General features: G+C 51.2%; 1 protein-coding gene across 1 annotated transcript in view; it reads right to left on the bottom strand.

The window, feature by feature from the left end:
* Positions 1 to 9,918: 9,918 nt before the first annotated feature.
* The window catches only part of Spint1 (serine peptidase inhibitor, Kunitz type 1), a 120,570-nt gene continuing 111,396 nt past the window's right edge, over positions 9,919 to 19,092 (bottom strand). Inside the window, exons 3-11 of the mRNA XM_037205113.1 lie at positions 14,175 to 14,302; positions 13,763 to 13,901; positions 13,503 to 13,673; positions 13,346 to 13,372; positions 12,939 to 13,064; positions 12,772 to 12,822; positions 11,244 to 11,414; positions 11,023 to 11,070; positions 9,919 to 10,658 (exon numbers count right to left, since the gene is read on the bottom strand). Coding sequence (XP_037061008.1) covers positions 10,450 to 10,658; positions 11,023 to 11,070; positions 11,244 to 11,414; positions 12,772 to 12,822; positions 12,939 to 13,064; positions 13,346 to 13,372; positions 13,503 to 13,673; positions 13,763 to 13,901; positions 14,175 to 14,302 — 1,070 coding nt within the window. The 3' untranslated portion in view covers positions 9,919 to 10,449. The remainder of the gene's footprint in view (positions 10,659 to 11,022; positions 11,071 to 11,243; positions 11,415 to 12,771; positions 12,823 to 12,938; positions 13,065 to 13,345; positions 13,373 to 13,502; positions 13,674 to 13,762; positions 13,902 to 14,174; positions 14,303 to 19,092) is intronic.

Below are 19,092 nucleotides of genomic sequence, written 5' to 3'. Positions count from 1 at the left end.
TCCTGGGAACCAGCTTCCAAGTGAGACCGTGAGACCGAGAGCAGACTGTGTCAGGAGTACCTGCCCCTTTTGCAACCAGCCCTGGCCCCAGGCTGTAACCACAGATCATATTGCACAGGTCAGACCTGCCCACTGTGCTTGGCTGCCAGGAAACCCAGCTCTTAGCAGGGCTGCGCCAGAAGTCCTCGCCTTGGGCTTGGGCCAGATCCCTGGTGAGGTGAGCAGAGTGTGGTAGAGGGGCCTCATGAGTCAGTGTGAATAGAAGGGAGTGAGTTCCTGTCCCTGTGTGCAGCGACACTAGGCAAACTCACGTCTGTCAAGTGCCTGTTCTGGGACTCCTGAGCTTGAATCTAAGCCTCTTCTCAGAATTCTGCATGGTGGGGGTGGGGGAGGGGGAGTTGGGGGGCTTTGAAGGTTCTGCCCTAAGAAATGGGTCTCAAGCTGAGCGTAGTGAAATGCAACTTTAATCCCAGCACTTGGGAGGAAGAGGCAGGAGAATAGGAGTTTGAGTCCAGTTTGGTCTATATAGCTAGTTCCAGGACAACCTACACAGAGAGACCCTGTCTCAAAAAGAAGAGGGGCAGGAGAGGAAGGAAGGAAGGAAGGAGAGAAGGGAGGGAAGGAGAGGGGGGAAGGGAAGGGAAGGGAAGGGAAAGAAAAAAGAAACGGTCTCTTGGAAGGCACCGTTGAACAGGCCAGGGTTCTAAGAGTCTGGGTTGTCCTAGGCTGGGGAGTAAAGGGAGGGAGACAGCTGGGGAGAGGATGAGAACACAGATGGAATCACTGAACTGTCCACTCGGCTGCTGGAACATTTTTAGGGCTCTTTTCAAACTGAAGCTGACCCATCGGTCAACAGCTCGGGTGACGGTGGGACTCATTTTCAGACTATAGGGCCTTGGATAACAGCCTAGGTGTTCAGTAACCTACTTGTACCCCCTCTGGAAGATGGACTCCTTCGTCGTCATCATCATCGTCATCATCATCATCATCTCCATGCCTCTTTGACCCCTACCTGCAACAGTATGCCTATCTCCCCAAGTGTCCAGATGCCTCTCCCCCATCCTGGACCCCAGGATCAAGGGGCATCAGGAAAGTGTTTGGGTCCTGTGTGAGCTTAAGAATTCCCAGGGGCGCCGGGCAGTGGTGGCGCACGCCCTTAATCCCAGCACTCGGGAGGCAGAGGCAGGTGGATCTCTGTGAGTTCGAGGCCAGCCTGGGCTACCAAGTGAGTTCCAGGAAAGGCAAAGGCACAAAGCTACACAGAGAAACCCTGTCTCCAAAAACCAAAAACCAAAAAAAAAAAAAAAGACTTCCCAGGCCTGTTGGAACTGGAAAGCAGGTAGCTGGACCCCACGCAGGGACACCTGTCGTTATTGCTTCCTCCTTCAGGCCTATGTTCCTTGTGATTAGACTCCACGGTTTCTGCCTGCCCTCCCCTCCAGCCGGGATCAGCTAGCACAGCGTTCCCAGTAGCTGTCTGTCCCTCCAGCAGGGCTGTGTTGATCTCCTTGTATAACAGGAGGCCCTTTATTCTGGAGACCATGTGCACAACCCACCCACCCCCTTTGCCAGCCAATAGGCTACATTCTTTGCTGATCCTTACCCTCACCAATAACACACACACACACACACACACACACACACACACACACACACACACGACACACGGACACACGGACACACGGACACACGGACATGCACACGCATACACACGCTTGCATGCACGAATGCATACATACACACACACAGACTAGGAGATTTGGTCTCTAGGTCCAGCCCCATCCTTACTTGTTGGGTGACTTGGGACAAATTACTGCCTTCCCTGCCGTCTGAGTTTCTAACAGTTCTGAAGCAAGGCTAATACTCTCTGCCACTCCCTGGCTCCCAGGGACCAGTGGGGATAAGCAAGATAATAGTCGAGAACTGATTTGGAGGAAGCTGGTAAGTGCCAAGTAAGAGGTATCAGAGCTGCTCTGTGTTTACATGGGTGTGGACCTTTGGTTCCCAGCCTCCTGGGGCTTGGGACCAGCCCTGGCAGCTTCTTGGCTCTGGGGTTCTTTGTCCCACTTCCAGAGAAAAGACAGAAACCAAAGCTGAACCCAGCTGTGTGAAGAGGAGACTACCACGGGGCAGGCTTCGGGACTTCGGCTGGACACTGGCTTCCCAGCCTGGCAATAATCCCCAACACTGGCTGTACGATCCTGGCCTGTCCCCGCCCCTCTCTGGGCTTTCCTCAATGGTGACAGCCTCGTGGTTCTGGACTGAGATTGGAGAAGACTCGAGAGCCTGTAATTGAATGCTAATGTCACTGATGTGGGACGGGGAAAAAATTGTCATCTAAACCTACCTTCTTTATTTCCTGTATTTCTTTCATTGTTGGGGCCACAGGCAAACCACATGGTCCACATGGCCAACCCCCAAACCATAAATTACTTGCAAAGGGGGTCACGTGGAAGAAGGTATATGGTTCAGAGAGAGGTCTCAGGAAACAACCCAAGTGAGTCTGGACCAACCTGTCGGCTTCTCCGCCAGTGTCTGCTTCTGCCCTCAGCCTCTCGCTACACCTCTAACCGCTGCCCTCAGCCTGAAGCTCATTCAGACACCCATCCCAGGCCTCTCCTCAACAGTCTCCTTACAGTGCCTTCTACAGCCTCTGTAAGGCCTTCTCTCATCTTCTTGGCCACTAAAGGCAGCCTCTAGCCACGGCTCCAATCCCAGTCCCTCTTCCAACCATCTGTGAGGACAGCGACCTCCTGTCCCCAGCCTGACAGGGTTTGAAGTCTGTGATTCCTTAGTCTCTGGCTATCACTCCTGCCAATCATGCTTCCTGTTGCCTTCCGATCTCCCTGTCTCCCTCCTCCATCCTTTCCCTCCTCCCAAGGCACTGCCTCCTCTTTTATTCTCTTCCTCACTCGTCTACTCAGCTGTCTGATTTTTCTCACAGTGGTCTCTCCTATTCCTGGGTTTCACCCTGACCACCCCCTAAACCCAAGGCCTCCCCTGCCTCTGCCAAGCCCGGACCCCTCCCCTTGAGAGTTGGCCTCAGTAGTACCAGAGCAGAGCTACTCAGTTTCTCCGTGTGGCCCACAGACACAACTCTGGTGGTTTGGCCTCACTCCTGACCCTGTCTTTTGTTCCTCCTTGGGTTTTTTGTTTGTTTTGTCTTGTTTCGGCCCATCCCCATGCGATCTCATAATTTATGGACCCTGTTGAGCAACCTTGAATCATTCCCCCGTAAGGCCAGGTGGAAGGAAATAAGAAACTGATGGTAAAAGTCAAAGAAAAAGTCTCCAGTTTCCGACTGTGTGCCTGAGCGTTCTGTCTGGTTCTCCTACCCCGCCCCCCTCACCCATTTCTGAAACTCCTAGGCCCGCAGAGCTGAGGACTCTTAGGGCTTACGCGGTCCCTCTGCCCAGCCCAGAGTCAAGTCTTGGAGTGGCTTCCTTCTCCAGGCCTCCAGCAGCCCAGCCTTTCTTCGTAGCTCAGCCTGGAATTTGCCATCCTGAGGCCTCAGCCCTCAGCTTCCCTAGAAACTGGGGTAACAGGCCCCTGCCATTAGACGCAGTGTGCGGTAATTTGTGGACATTTGAGCAAATAGTTTTTCAGGTTTTCTGTTTGTTTTTAAAAACTCCATGACGAGGAGCTGCTTTCTTTCCCGGTCTGTCTCTTGGTTTTTTGGTTCTGGGTCCCACTGATAGAAGCCCCCAGGGCTCTCAGAACTTGTAGAGGCTTGGTTACCCCCACTGGGCTCCAGTCGAACCTTCGAGGTGCCAGGCTCTCCGGTGTGGCCACTGACAACCCTTCCTGGGGAGGGACGCCTTCTGGAGCCGCAGTCTCAGGGCTTGGCTGAGGACAGGAGTGGTCTTGGCATCAGCAGGCCTTGATCAGAGCTGTTTGCTCAGGTGGTAGGCCTGGCTTGGGGGAAAAGCAGCAAGGTTTTCAATTTTAATTGATTTATTTAGTTTAGTGTTTTTTGTTTTGTTTTTAAATAGGATCTCGTGTAGTCTGGGTTGACCTCAAACTTGATATGTAGCTGAAGCTGACCTTGAACTCCTGCCTCTGCCTCTACCTCTCAGGTGCTGGCATTACAGGAACACACAGCCGCATCAGATAGCAATACCGTCGGTCATTGTTTATTTGAACTTCTGGGATCAAAACCTTCTGAGATCAGTCCTCAGAGTGGAGGAGGCAGGGTGCCTTGAAAGAGAGAAGATGATGGAAGTTGAAATTGAATGCTTAGGCTCTGGATTACCAGGTCCCCCAAGGAGCTAGCAATGCATGTGTGTATGTGTTTAATGAAATTTCCTGAGTCTATAACATTGGCGGCTACTCAAAGAACTTAACTGTTTGGGGACAGAGGACTAGCATGTTGGCTGCCAGTACTCAGCTAGCCCTGGGGGCGTAGACGCCTTGCCCTTCACACAGGTTATCTCCACCAACTGACTTGGTTTCCCTCTTCCCTCTCACCGTCTCCTTGTGGTGTGTCCTCCTGTGATGTAGCCTCTATCCACTCCTTCAAGTCTGGCTCTCCCCTTTCCCTGCTCACCCCCCCCCCCCCCCCCCCCCGTGCTCAGCAGTGGAGCCCGTCTACCAGTCCCTGTGTCTTTGTTGTGTGTGGACCCCCCAGCCCAACACACACACTTACAAATGCACCTGCTCACCTTCCTAATTATTTTTCTTGTGGTAAAATTCAAAGGGCATACGACTTTGTTTTTTTTTTTGAGACAGGGTCTTTGTGTGCAGTCCAGGCTGCCCTCAAATCCACAACCTTTTGGCTCTTACCCCCTGAGTACTGGCAGTTAGAAGTGCCCCTTCATGCCTGGCTTTAGTTTTCCTTAGGGATCTAGTTTGATAGTATTAAGTGCAGTCATACTGTAATGCAATCACCATTTCCCATTCCTAGAATTCTTTTCACCTCACAAAACTGAAATAGTACACCCATTAAATCCCCCCCCACCTTCTCCAATCACAATTGTACCCTGCATCTCTAGGATTACTCTAAAGACGCCTCGTAAGACTGGAGTCACACAATATGCCTTTGATAAAATACGAGTTTCGTTCACTTATCCTAATCTCAAGGTTTATCTGTGCTGTAGCATATCACAGTTGCCATCTGTCCTATTTTGCTTTCTGTGGCTGTGACCTAACACCATGACCAAAACCATCTTATGCGCCCCAGTCCCAGTCCGTTACTGAGGGCGGGCACTCAAGCAGGAGCAGAGCAGGAACCATGGAGGAAGCCACTTCCTGGCTTGCTCGGCCGCTTTTCTTACATGCCCCGGTACCTGCCGAGGGATGGCACCGCCCACAGTGGGTGGAGCCCTCCCCATCAATCATTAATCCAAAAAATGCCCCGAAGACACGTCTAGGGGCCATGCTGATGGAGACCATTCCTCAAGCGAGGTTCCCTCTTTCTGGGTGACTCTGATTTGTGTCAAGTTGACAAAAACAAAATAGCACATCATTTCATATTCATTCATTCATTCATTCATTCATTCATTCATTGTGGAACTGGGGATTGACTCTGGGGTCTTGAACATGCTAAGCAAGCACCTTCCCACCAGGCTGGATCTATTCTCAGTCCCTTTTTTACCTTTTACTTTGAGACAAGGTCTCACTTAGTTATTCAGGCGGGAGTTGAACTCCCTCTGTAGCCCAGACTGGGCTCTTCTTCCTTCCTTTTTTATTTGTTTATTTTTTTTAATTTATTCTGTGTGTCTTTTACATCATGTCCCCCCACCTTTTTTTTTAAAGTCAGGTTTTCTCTGTTATGTAACTCTGGCTGTCCTGGAACTCGCTCTGTAGACCAGGCTGGTCTCAAACTCACAGAGATCCATCTGTCTCTGCCTCCCTGGTCCTGGTATCAAAGGCGTGCGCCACCACATCCTGCCCCAGCCGGTGCTTCAGAATGAGACCCCTGCCTTAAGACAAACCAGAACAGGGCTGGAGAAACAGCTCAGTCTCTGAGGTGCTAGCCACCCAGGCTGAGGGACTGAACTTGACCCCCAGAACCCAGGTAAAGACACCAGGCACAGTGGTGCATATTTTTATTCCTGGTGCTGGGGAGACAGAGACAGGCTGAATCCTGGGGCTCACTGGCCTGCCAACATAGCCTCGTTGGTGAGCACCAGGCCAGTGAGAGAGCCGGATTCAAATGAGTGGACAGTGCCTGAAGAATGAATCCCAAGCTTGTTCTCTGGACTCTAAAAGCACACATTTGTGCACGTGCACAAAGAAAATTAAAGCCACACCAAACATCCCTCTAGAATCTTCGCTCTCTTACTAATACCTATTCCATAAACCCCCTGGACTGAATTTCTTTTTTTGGAGACTGAGTCTTGTTATTTTGCCCAGGCTCTTATTTATTTATTTATTTTAAATAATAAATACATTTTTAAAAAAATGTTTTTGAGAGGATTTCTCTGTGTAGCCCTGGCTGTCCTGGAACTCACTCTGTAGACGAGGCTGGCCTTGAACCCCAGAGATCCACCTGCCTCTGCCTCTTGATTAAAGGTGTGAGCTGCCATGCTTGGCCTTCAGGCTAATCTTTAAAAAATATATATTAAATTGTGTGTGCGTGTGTGTGTATATGTGTGCGTGTGTGCGTGTGTGAGTGTGTGTGCGCGCGCCATGGTGCAGTAGGGCGCAGAGAACAACTTGCAGGGGCTGCTTCTCCTCCTTTCACTGCGTGGGTCCTGGGTATTGAACTCAGGCCGTCAGGCTTGGTGACAAGTGTATTCACCCAGAGCCGTACTGCAGTCTCTCTCTACCCGCCTTTTAAAATGTTTTGTGACAAAGTGTCACTACGTGGAACTGTCCGGCCTGGAACTATGTAGACCAGGCTGGCCTCAAACTCATGCAGATCTGCCTCACTCTGCCTCCTAAGTGCTAGGATTAAAAGCGTGTGCAACCATATCTGTGCCACCTTTAAAAAGAAATGGGGCTGGAGAGTTGGCTCAGTGGCTAAGAGCACTTGCTGCTCTTGCCGAGGACCCGGGTTCGGTTCCTGGCACTGATGTCAGGTAGCTCACACAGCCTGTCTTTCCAGCACTAGGGATCCCATGCCTCCAGCCTTCGGACATACACACCTACACATAATTAAAAATAAATCTCAACATTATCTTATTAATTATTGTGTGTGTGATATGAGCATGGGCAGGAGCGTTGTCTTATTACTCTGTGTGTGGTATGAGCGTGGGCCTGAGAGTACCATGGAGTCCAGTGGACATCAGAGGATTGCTTGCAGGAGAAAATTCTCTTCCTCCTCCACGTTTTTTTTTTTTCTTTTTAATTTAATTTTTTTGAGTCAGGGTCTCACTATGTAGCCCTGGTTAGCCTGGAACTCACGATGCAGATCCACTTGCCTCTGCTTCCCAAGTGCCAGGATTGGAGGTGTGCCATCATGGATGGCTCTTTTCCCACTTTGGGGTCCCAGGATCAAACGCAGGTCATCAGATTTGTGGGAATGTCACTTTTACCTGCCGAACCACCTCACTGTCTTTTTCTCCCCCCACCCCCCATGTTGGGAATCAAATCCAGGGCTCCGCCTGCTCGGCAAGCATGCCATACCTGTACTGTCTCCATCCGTCGCAAGCCTTGGACTCTTCACGGCTGGGTACTTAGTATACAGAACTGAACTAGCATGGGGCGCTGGCGTGAGACCCAGTCCCTGCCCTGAGGATTTCCAAACATCGGAGGGCAAACACAGGACAAGGTCTGGCTCACCTTCATGCAACAGAGCACCTGAAACTTGAGTGAGGGCCACCGTGAGCTCAGCTGGATAGCGTGTGGAGCTTTTTTGGAACAAATGCTGCATTGGGTAAAGGTGCTTTGTGGAGGCAAAGTCGCACCTGAGGCCTGGACAACTGCTTCTGGGCAACTGCCTGTGCCAAGTGCGGGAGTCGGGAAGACGTGACAAAACATTATTTAGGTGAGGATGAAACCGAGAGCGGAGTTCCGGAGATAAGGAGCAGGTTTGAGGAGCAAGTGGTAAGCACACCCCCTAGCGGCTTCTGTGAGATTCCCTCTCCTCTAGCCATGGCAGCCTGGTTAATTAATAGAGAAGGTGTTTTGCCTGCCATCCACACTGATCTCTACCACTTCCTGACGGGCTGCTCACTTCAGACCAACACTCGCTAGGCACTCGCCTTGTTGATTACTCTCCTAGGAATTGGGATAGCCTTCGAGCCGTCAATCATCCTAACCCTGCTGGTGCTTTATAAAGAATCAAGGGGAGAACATGTCTATTTTGAGTCTCAAAGAGTAGGTAAATAGGCTGGCAGAACAGGGGGTGAGGTGAGAAAATCCCGTGCCTGTGGAATGGAACAAAAGGGATGGACCCCACCCCACCATGTACTCAACCTCCGCTGAGTAACTGCCATTATCTGAGGTCACAGAAGGAACACGACATGCTGGAGACGGAGCTGACTCAGACGCCACCTGTGACTCCAGGAGCTCACAGCCTAGCAAGGAGACAGGTACATAAACAAAAGGGATGCCATGTGCTCAGGGTCCTGTTGGCAAACCCAGGGTGTGGAGCAGGGAGTGCCGGCCACCTGGGCCGGTGCTGGAAGGTTCTAAGTTTAGCTGAGTGATAAAAAGGGGGAGGTACGAAAATGCAGAGGCCCCAGAGGGAGGGGGGAGGGAGGGCCCTCCTGGTGGGCAGGAGGGTGGAGATGTGCTCAGCTGGGGAATCACTTTCCTCCTCTTTGTCTGTGTACTAGTTCCCCACATCTCCTGGAACGTGGGACCTTTGAGCCTCTCTACCAGGGTTCAGATCCACTCCTAACATACGAGCCTTAGAACGGGTAACTCAAGCTTTGCCGTCAACCCCGGCTTGTGAATGCTATTTGCATGCACCAGAGCTGTGTACTGAGCCGACGGGTGTCCCGGAAGGCATCTCAGCAGGGCCTCCCCTGACAATATCAAATGCGTCAGGACCGCCAGTGCTTGGCATGCGGCTCACTGCAATCTGTTGAGGGAAGTCTGATACTTTGGTACCTCCAAGTGGTTTGAGCCCTGGAGGGGGGTGAGTTGGAGAGGTCTACCTCACCTAGTGTAGGTACTAGGCAGGAGCTTGGGACCTAGGGGAGGGGCTGCATTCCCGTGAAGAAGCCAAGGGCTCTCGGGTGGGCAGGGAGGTAACCGACGGCCAGGGTTCAAGCCCCAACCAATCAGTTAAGCCTCACCCACCTGAGTAGGGGATCCTGGATGGGCACCAGAAGAAACGCTGAGCAGCAACACCCCTACTCCCATGGCCCTCCACTATGGTGGTCAAAGGTGACAATTTTCTCCACCCAGAGGAACCAGGGCAGTTTCAGGAGGTGGGAAAACCTGTCGAACAGGGTGGCCAAAGGCTGAACCGGTTGGACAGGACAGTTTAATCCTGACCCCCCCCCCCCCAGCAACTCCACAAAACAGAGCTGAGAAGAGAGCTCAGCGATACAGAACCTGCCTAGCACACAGGTTTTACGTCTCGGCCATGGGAACTACTAAGGGTGGGAAGGGGGGCAATGGGAGGAACTCAACTTGGCAAGCAGGACCTGGTGAGCCGGGCAGGAGTCCCAGGCTCAGAGGGGCCGGGTTGTGTGGTTATAGACCAACCCCACAGTTCCCCAGAGTTCTGAGTGAGAGCAGCAGGAAATATTAGATAGAAGGATTTAGAGTGTGGAGAGAAACAGAAAATACAGGATAGCCTCGAGAGGGCCTGGAACCTTTTCCAACAGGCCCCGACTGTCTCTGCCCTAGGGTATTTATGGAAATACCAAGGGGTGGAGCAAAAGACCAGCACAGCCAAGTGCAGACCATCTCAGACTCCGGCACTCGGGCCCGTGGTCCAATCATTCTCTCTATGTGGACCTGCTGGGTAAAGCCAGTAGGAACCCGAAAATGGGCTCCCACACTCAACAAAACACACACTTCATTTTTTAATTTAATGTCATTTTGTGGTGCTGTGGAGAGAACTCAGGGTTTGTGCGCTCTACCACTGAGCTACGACCCTGGTCCCCACAAAGCGATTATTTACAGCACACACTACAAAGCGACATCCTCCAGTGTTGGACTGTGGAGAGTGGAAGGACAGACAGCCGTGGAAGGCAGCTGCAGCCGCTAGCTTCTGACGCCACTCCGGGTCCTAGCATCATCGGATGGGGACGGGCAGCTTTGAACAGGACACAAAACACCAACTTTCTCTGGCTCCTGGGCAAGCAGGTCCTTCTATGTACAGTATTCCTGGCTCAAGGCTGCTCTGCTCCTCCCAGCCTCTTGGGCCTTCTCCAGAACTGGCCTGAGTGCAGCTGAGACTCCTCCAAGAGGCTCAGAGAGCTGGCTTCTGAGACAGAGTAAGTATGCCCAGGAAGCAGGCAGAAAGTGTCTGGTCCCCGAGTTTTCCCAGGTTCTAGTCTCTGTCTTGGCAAGCAGGACCTGGTGAGACGGGCAGGAGTCCCAGGCTCAGAGGGGCCGGGTTGTGTGGTTATAGACCAGATGCTCGGTGTCCTCAGTGGTGGAGACAGTGGAGCTGGCTGGCGTGGGAGGTGGGTGGTGGCGGTGGTGACTGCGGAAGCCCTTTCTCTTACTCTTGAAGCAGAAATAGCCCAGGATGGCTATGACCACTATGATGCAGACGACCAGGAGGACAGCAATGGCCACCTCCACAGAGCCTGCGAGAAAACGGGCAGAATGGGGTGCTCCCAAGGCCTGTCTGGTTCTGACACCCACCACCCTCTTTATGGAACAGAAAAAGACCACGGATGTCACGAGTAGAAGCAGATGGACACCCAAAGCAGACCTCCTGAATAGCTGTTTCCAGAAGCCCAGGGGACTCTAATGGTAGACAACTGGCAGGCAATTCACTGTTCCGCCCCCCGTTACCTACGTCAGAGCTCACTACTCAACGGTGCACACTTGGGGTAACCCCAGGATCCTTCTCAACATGACTTAGGCATTCACAAGCAGTCACAGGCTGTCAGTTCCTGAGCTGACACCTGGGTACCCACGCTGGCGACACGACAGACCAAGGCTTACCTCCGCTGGGAACGGAGCTTTCCCTCCGGAGACCAAACACATCCTTCTCTGCAAAGCGACACGGAGAACCGGTCAGCACTAAGTCCTTCGACTCGGCTGTCTGAGTGCCACGGCCCCTCTCCCACTGCCATGGAAGTCACTTAGCAGAGAAGTGACTGACCCAGGAGGCCTAACTAAACCTTCCCCCTTCACCCTGCCGCCGCCGCCACCACTCTGCTCACTGGAGATGCCACGACACGACTCAAGACACTGCTGTTCCTCCTCGAAGTTGTTCCTGTTGCCATAGCAACCACCATAGGTGAAGCGGGCACAGTGTTCACTGAACGGGTTGTAATACCAGCGTGGGATGTTTTCTTTACAGTGCCCGGTGTCCGGCAGTTCCGCACAGTACCCTGCAGTGAGGGAGCATGCCAAGTGACAAGTGAGGCCATGGGGCGACCCATGCTGCCCACCCCTCTCCGGACCCTGTGTGACGCTAACTCACCACCCCCTCCCCAGGCTGAGGGCAGGGTGGCTTCACCAAAGGGAGGAGAGACAACTCTGGACAGCAATCCAGGCACCAAGGGAACTAGTGAGGCTCACAGTTTTAAAGACCTACTCCATCACATTATTTATTTCTTTACTTCTGTGCATATGCCACGGCACACCCAGGGAGGTCAGAGGACGACTTCTGGGGTTCGTTTTCTCCTTCCACCACGTTGAGTCTCATGGATCAAACTCAGGTGATCGAGTTCAGCAGCAAGCGCCTTCGTTCCCACTGAGCCATCTTGTTGGCCCCATAGTTGGTTTTTTGGTTTTTTTTCCTAATTACATTTTATTATTTTGTGTGTGGGTGTTTTGTGTGCATGTATGGCTGTGCACCACATTCACGCAGTGCCCTGGGTGCCAGAAGATGCTGGATTCCCCTGGAACTGGAGTTAAGGATGGTTGTGAGCCACCATATGGGTGCTGGGAACTGAACCTGGGTCTTCTGCATGAACAAGTGCTCTCGATCACTGCCCTATCTCTCCAGCCCGAGTTTTCTTCTTCAATGTAACTTTTCTGTGTCAGGGTCTCTGATTCCTCCCACTGAGTGCTTAAAATTTTTAACAAAAGGGGTGGGCTTTAGGCAGGAAAGAGTGAGTATCCAGCTTTAACCGTGATTCTCGACCTGTGGGTCCCGACCCCTGGGGGGGTTGAACAACCCTTTACAGGGGTTGCCTAAGAGCATCAGAAAGCACAGACAGTCACCTTACAATTCAGTAGTGGAACGAGTAGCGAGACTACAGTTATGAAGTAGCAATGAAATAGCTTTGAACACTCTATTTAGCAGAAGCTGACCTTGAACTTCTGATCTTCCTGGCAAAAGCCGTCATTTCCAGACCACTAATATTTCTAGTACATGTTAATTTGCATAAGGGGACTCTTTTGTTTCCTCCCCTCCCCCAGCGGTGGTGGGACACACAGTTCCTTGCAATGGTCGGTGGGTGCTCTACTACCGAGCCCCACCTCAGTCCCCAGGGCCCTTATTTTGAATATTGTTCCCAACTTGTCAAGTCATGGTGGCTTCCCATGTATGACAGACAGGCATTGTGAAATGTCCTGAACACAGAGAGGCTACAGTCATGGAAATAATCAGACAGGGAGTGCCCAGGGGCGGGTGGGAAATGAGCCACCAGAGAGCGACAGGGGAGCCGGGAGGCCCTGGCTCTGACTGCGGCCCGCACACATGGCAAACTCCGGGGACACAGAGGACGGGGAGCCTCTCACCTTTGTCCCTGGCGAAGTGGATACTCTGAAGCTCATCAAAACCACTGGCGTCTGCAGAGATGAGAGGTCAGAGGTTGGGGCCCAACACGGGTATCCCACAGGCATAAAGGAGCGCCGCTAGGCTCTCCCCTCCTGCTCCCCGCCCCTCCTCCTGGTCCCCGGCTCACATTTTTCACAGGTGGCCTCATCGGAGCCATCGGGGCAGTCGGGGGTGTCGTCACATTCCAGGAAGCCATCGATACAGCAGCCATTGCTGCAGCGGAACTGGCTGGGGTGGCAGCGGCCGGAGCACACTGGATGGAGGTGGGGTGAAGTTCAGGCACAGAGTGCGTGCCAAGGGGCCTCATCTACCTGGCCCTGTCTAATCGTGAGCCCGGTCCTCACCAAGCCCAGCTCCTCCTGTCTGTAACCTGGGCAGAGCCTGAGGGGGCTGCTGTGTTGGAAGGGGCAGGTGTTTGTTTACTATGGGGGTGGTGGGAGCTGAGCGAAGGCGGGTCAGTCAGGGGTACGGTCATCATATGGGCTGAGGCAAGACATGGGGAGGAAATAGGGAAAGAAAGGAAGGGAAACCCACCTGGGTGGTGCCTTTTAGGTGAGATTCCTAGGGGAAAAAACAAAAGGAATAATAGGAGGCATGGCCAGACTCTAACAATGATGGGGACACCCAGCCCACTTCCCCAACCAGTAAAGCAACATCCCCCGAGCCCCAAAGCTGCCCCTCAGAGACCCACCTTGCACATCCTTGCAGGCTAGCATGCACTCTTCCTCCCGAAGGTAATTGTTCTTATTGCCCAGGCAACCTCCGTAGGTGAAACTCTTGCAGATCTGTTGCGAGGGGTCATAGTACCAGCGTGGGAAGGAACCCCGGCAGCGGCCCACCTTGTAGGATGCGAGGCAATAATCTAGAGAGAGGAGAGCTTCCGAATTAGGGCTAAAGGGTCATTGGTGGGCGGAGGGGTACTCCAGGCACCTCGTGCCCATTCCCGGTCACCTTCTGTCTGCTTGGCGGTTAGCACAGTGATGGTAAGGTTGGCTGTGTCCTCTGGCTGGTTGGAGTCAGTTCTTGTCAGTTGGAACAGGTAGGTTCCTTCCTTAAGTCCCCACAGCTCCACTTCATCCGGACTGTTTCTCTATACACGAGACTGGGCATCAAGCTTGGAGACTTCCTGATGTTCTTGGACTACCCCAGGTCCTCCCAGACAGACAGACGACAGACAGACACACACACACACACACACACACACATACACACACACACACCCCGGGAGAGCACAGGGACTTGGTATCAAATGAATCCTGATCTTTCCTCTAGCCAACACCAACCAAGCCGGGGTTGGCCTACAGCCCAGGAAGGCATCCCAGGAGGCTGTGGGGAAGGTCAGGGATTCAGCCCAGGGTCTCACCTCTACTCTGACATCTTTGTCACCCTGCAGTAGGTGCCAAGCTGTGTCGTTTCCATCTCTCAGTACCAGGGGTGTCTGCAGCTGTACCTTCAGGTCTATGCCCACCCAGGTTCGAGGGATCCGGGACCCTGAGAGAAAAGGACGTAAAATGAAAGTCTATCGGTGGGTAGACTCTCTTGGTAAACAAGAGAGTGTTGGTCACCCAGGACTCAGTAGCCCGCACAGGACATGGGGTGGGGGGGCTTGCAATAAAGCCAGTACCCTGATCTCTATGTAGTCACATTATGAGTGGTATGTTGTCTGAAACAAATAACTGAATACTATAAACTATCTGATCTCATTTAGGGAAAAAAAAACCCTGTGTGTGTGTGTACACATAGGGGTAGTAAGTCTGGTCTTAGTTTCTACAGTAAGCAATTACTTCTGCTGACTACTTAAAAAAATTAAAGTAACAAATTCTTTTCTTCTTCTTCTTTTTTTTTTTTTTTTTTTTTTTTTTTTTTTGAGACAGGGTTTCTCTGTATAGTTTTGGAGCCTGTCCTGGATCTCACACTATAGACCAGGCTGGCCTCAAACTCACAGAGATCCACCTGGCTCTTCCTCCCGAGCGCTGGGATTAAAGGTGTATGCCATCACTGCCCAGCAAGTAACAAGTTCTTTAAAAATCAAATAAGAGAACGTGGGCTGGAGAGATGGCTCAGAGGTTAAGGGCACTGACTGCTCTTCCAGAGGTCCTGAGTTCAATTCCCAGCAACCACATGGTGGCTCACAACCATCTGTAATGAGATCTGGCACCTTCTCTTCTGTATACATAATAAATAAATCTTTAAAAAAAAATCAAATAAGAGAAGTGTGATGAAAAACGTCATCTTTTCTCTGGGGCTGCAGATATAACTCCATGGGAGATTGCTTGCCTAGCAGTGACAAACACCTGGATTAGATTCCCTAGCGCTGGGCTGGAGGGATGGCTCAGAGGTTAAGAGCACTGGTTGCTCTTCCAGAGGTCCTGAGTTCAATTCCCAGCACCCACATAGTGGCTCACAACCATCTATAATGAGATCTGATGCTCTCTTCCAGCATGCAGACAGAATACTGTATACATAATAAATAAATCTTTTAAAAAAATTCCCTAGTGCTAACTAAAACCAGGAGGTGGAGGCAGGAAGATTAGGAGGCTGTCCTGGGGTACATAGCAAGTCTGAACCCAGCCTAGGATGCATACCAGAAACAAACAAACAAAAACAAATGGGTACTTGGGAATCAGGGCTGGTCCTGAGGAGATGGCTCAGTGGTTAAAAGCACTGGCTCTCAACCAACATGGTGGCTAGGACCACCTGTAACTCCAGTTATACGTTTTCTGATGCCCTCCATGGGTGTACTCAAGTAGTACACCAACATACACACTCAAGTTTAACACCCACATACACACTCAAGTAGTACACTGTTGATAAATACACCTCACAAAAAAAAAAAAAAAAAAAAAAAAAGGTAACCCCTCACTAGACCATGCTGAGAAGCCAATCTGGACAGAGACTTTCAGCAGAGTGAAAACAGAGGGAAACAGATGGCCTTGGTGCTCCAGGGTGAGGGACCATGGGATAGGGTGCCATCAGCTCTAAGGGGTTTCCAGGAGCCACACCCTTCCTAGACCCGATGGCTTGAGTTTGAGGCTTCCTTCATCTGAGTGTTAGGGGTCGTATCAGAGAGAGAAGCACAGCGCCGGATTCCTGCCAAAAATGGGTTGAATGATGGCCCCCGCCCCCATCCTTGTACCCACAGAAACCTCTAGAACCCATGAATATGGCTTTACTTGGAAGGGGTCTTTGCATAGGTAATGATGTAAAGGGTTTCTGGGAGATATCCTGGATATCTGTCATTGTAAGAAACACAAGTGGCGAAGTGTTGAGCAGGAGAAAGGCCCAGATTTCACCTGCCCAGGTTAGAGTTAGGGCACCGCAAACAACAACCCGAACTGGGAGCAAGCTCTGTCACCAAAATGTTGCCTTGCAAGCACAAAGACCTGAGTGCAATTCCCAGAGAGCCGATGAAATGGCACCCACTTACCACCCCAGTGCTGCGGAGGAGGAGACGGGGGGCTCTGGGCTCACTGTCCGGCCAGCCCAGCCTACTTGGTGAGTTCCAGACCAGTACTGATCCGGTCTCAAACAAAGAATAAAGATGGACGGTACCTGAGGAATGGCCCCGGAGACTGGCCTCTGGCCTCCACGCACACACTCATACACACATTTCATGCACAAGTACGTGCACTCACACACACCAAAAACCAAGAAACTGAAAAGCTGGCCTTGGTGACACACATTTGCGGTCCCTAAACTTGGGAGCCTGAAACAAGGGATCATGAATTTAAGACCAGTTCTGCTATATAAAGCTCGATGTTTATATTACATAACTTGCCCCGAATTCACAGAAATTGATTGCCTCTACTTCTTGTGTGCTGGGATTAAGGGTGTGTGCCACCATAACTGAAAAAAAAAAAAAGACCCAATAACATGTCATATAAATAAGCAATCCGGCAGTAATGTGAAGTAGGAGAAGGAAGCAGAGAGTGGGTTATTGGGGGATGGGAAACTTTCAACCGAAGGGAAAACAGGTTTTTTAATTGTTTTGGTTTTTACTCAAGTATAGGGAAAAAGAGGGAATGTTTGTGAAATAATACACATGAGAAAGTTACAAGTCACCAAACTTACTAAATCAACTCAGAGCACAGTGAGTCCTTTCCCTGGGGTGTTGGAGTTATGGTAGAAAACACAAGAAACTGTGCTGAACAGATGGCAGGGTTAGTCAAGTGTCTGCCATGTAAGCAGGAGGTTCTGAGTTCAAACCCTCGGTGTCCATGTGAAGTGAGGCCCAGTGGCTTCTTTCCACGTGTGCAATCCCAGCCCCGGAGGCAGAGACAACAGGATCGATCACTGGAGTCATGGCCACAGCACAATCGGAGCTGCAGACCCTGAAAAGACCCTATCCCAAAAGATGAGGTGGAGCTGGGCGTCGGGATTGCTCTTAATCCCAGCACTCCAGAGGCAGAGACGGGTGGATCTCTGTGAGTTTGAGGCCAGCCTGGGCTACAGAGTGAGACCCTGTCTCAATAATGAAAAGTAAACAACACAAGAAAGCAGAGAATCATTGAGAATCATTGAGGAAGGTACTTGATACGCACCTCTACCTCCACATGCATGTACGCATGTGCGCCTAAACACGCATACACACACAGCGAAGAAACAAGGAATAAACTGAAAAGAAATTAGGAAATTGCAAGGCTACTTCTGTGGACGTAAGGAGATAGCTAACCTGAGACAAACCTCAGAGTTTCCTGGATGCTAGGTCAGGTGCTTGGCTACACCAGGAGAGAGAGAGATTCAAACATCAAATAGTGAAACAGAAGAAAGAAGCCTGGCTACCCTAACCCTGACCTCTGTAACGCACAGTGAGGTCCAGGAGTCCTGTGGGAGGGGCCTAGGGTACTCTAACTCTGGGCGTCAGCTTTTATCCATTTGGAAGAGTCTCTACGAAACAAGAAGGCTGGAGGTGGGCAAAGGCAAGAGGTTCGGGAAAGATGTAACAGGAGGGGTCTGAGTTACAGGGCAGCCAAGGAAAGTAAAGAAGAGTTTCTAAACCTGTGGGCAGACACTTCCGCCTTCTCATGAAAGGCTCTGGAGATGAGGAAGGAAGACCCAGGTCTAAGCAGAAGAGAAACCAGATTAAGAAAGAACTTGTGGTTCATTTACAGAAACCTCGAATTTGAGGTAAGTTACACACACACACACACACACACACACACACACACACACACACACACACACAAGCGTGTGCCCAGAATAAACAGGCAGTGGGAGATAACTGGGTGTTCCATAGGCCAGGGCTAGAGACAGACTTGGAGATATACGACCTAATAAAGCTGCTAATTTTGGGGATGCAGTGAGTGTGTGCTGGACACCACAGCAGGCTATATGGGGAGCAGATTTAGGCTAACCATTTGTCCTGTCTTTTTTTTTTCGAGACAGGGTTTCTCTGTGTAGTTTTGGGGCCTGTCCTGGATCTCGCTCTGTAGACCAGGCTGGCCTCGAACTCACAGAGATCCACCTAGCTCTGCCTCCCAAGTGCTGGGATTAAAGGCGTGCTCTACCACCACCCAGCCCGTTTGTCCTATTTTTAAATGAATAAAGGGAGGGAGAATCATCTTTATGAGACGTGAAAATTATATAGAATAAAATCTGTGCGTGGGGCACGAGGTACCGTTCAGCGGTAGAGCGCTCATCTAGCATGCACAAGGCCCGGGACTTGCTCCCCAATGGAGTGGGGTGGGATATGTTCTGTAAGTTGGGACAAAGCCTTGCCCCCATGCTTACATGTTGCCTGTGGCTGCTTTTCCATGGCCCTATCAGTGGTCACCCCACTTACTATGTGGCGTATGGCATAGAAGCCTAAAGTACTGAACACTTAGGCCACCTACCTTCATAACCACCCTGCTATGGCTGCATTTGCACTCTTATTGACGAGGAAATTGCCACCCGAGGGACATGGCTCACTTTTTATCCAGCATTGGTGTGGGGAGGTGTCCAGCCCCGTGAATCAGTTCTAAACATCAGAAGTGGGATCTGAACCCAGGTCTGTCTGCCTCCATTGCTCACACTCTATCTAAATGCCACTTTTGAGCCATCAAGACAGCTCAAGCAGGGGAAGGTATCTGCCAGCAAGCCTGACCTGAGTTTGATCCCCAGGACCCACACAGTGGAAAGAGAGAACAGATTCCTGTACATACCCTCTGATGACCTCCCTCCCTCCCCATGAGTAGAAAACACCCCCTGACTAATAAACAGAAATAAATATCAAAAAAAACAAAACAAACAAAAAAAAAAACCCAAAACCCAAAACCCAGGGCTCCTTAGAGTAAAGGCAT

Source organism: Peromyscus leucopus, chromosome 4, assembly GCF_004664715.2.
Source record: "Peromyscus leucopus breed LL Stock chromosome 4, UCI_PerLeu_2.1, whole genome shotgun sequence".
Taxonomy (NCBI): domain Eukaryota; kingdom Metazoa; phylum Chordata; class Mammalia; order Rodentia; family Cricetidae; genus Peromyscus; species Peromyscus leucopus.
The sequence above is the reverse complement of the archived record's forward strand: the minus strand, read 5'-3'. Positions and strand labels throughout refer to the sequence as shown.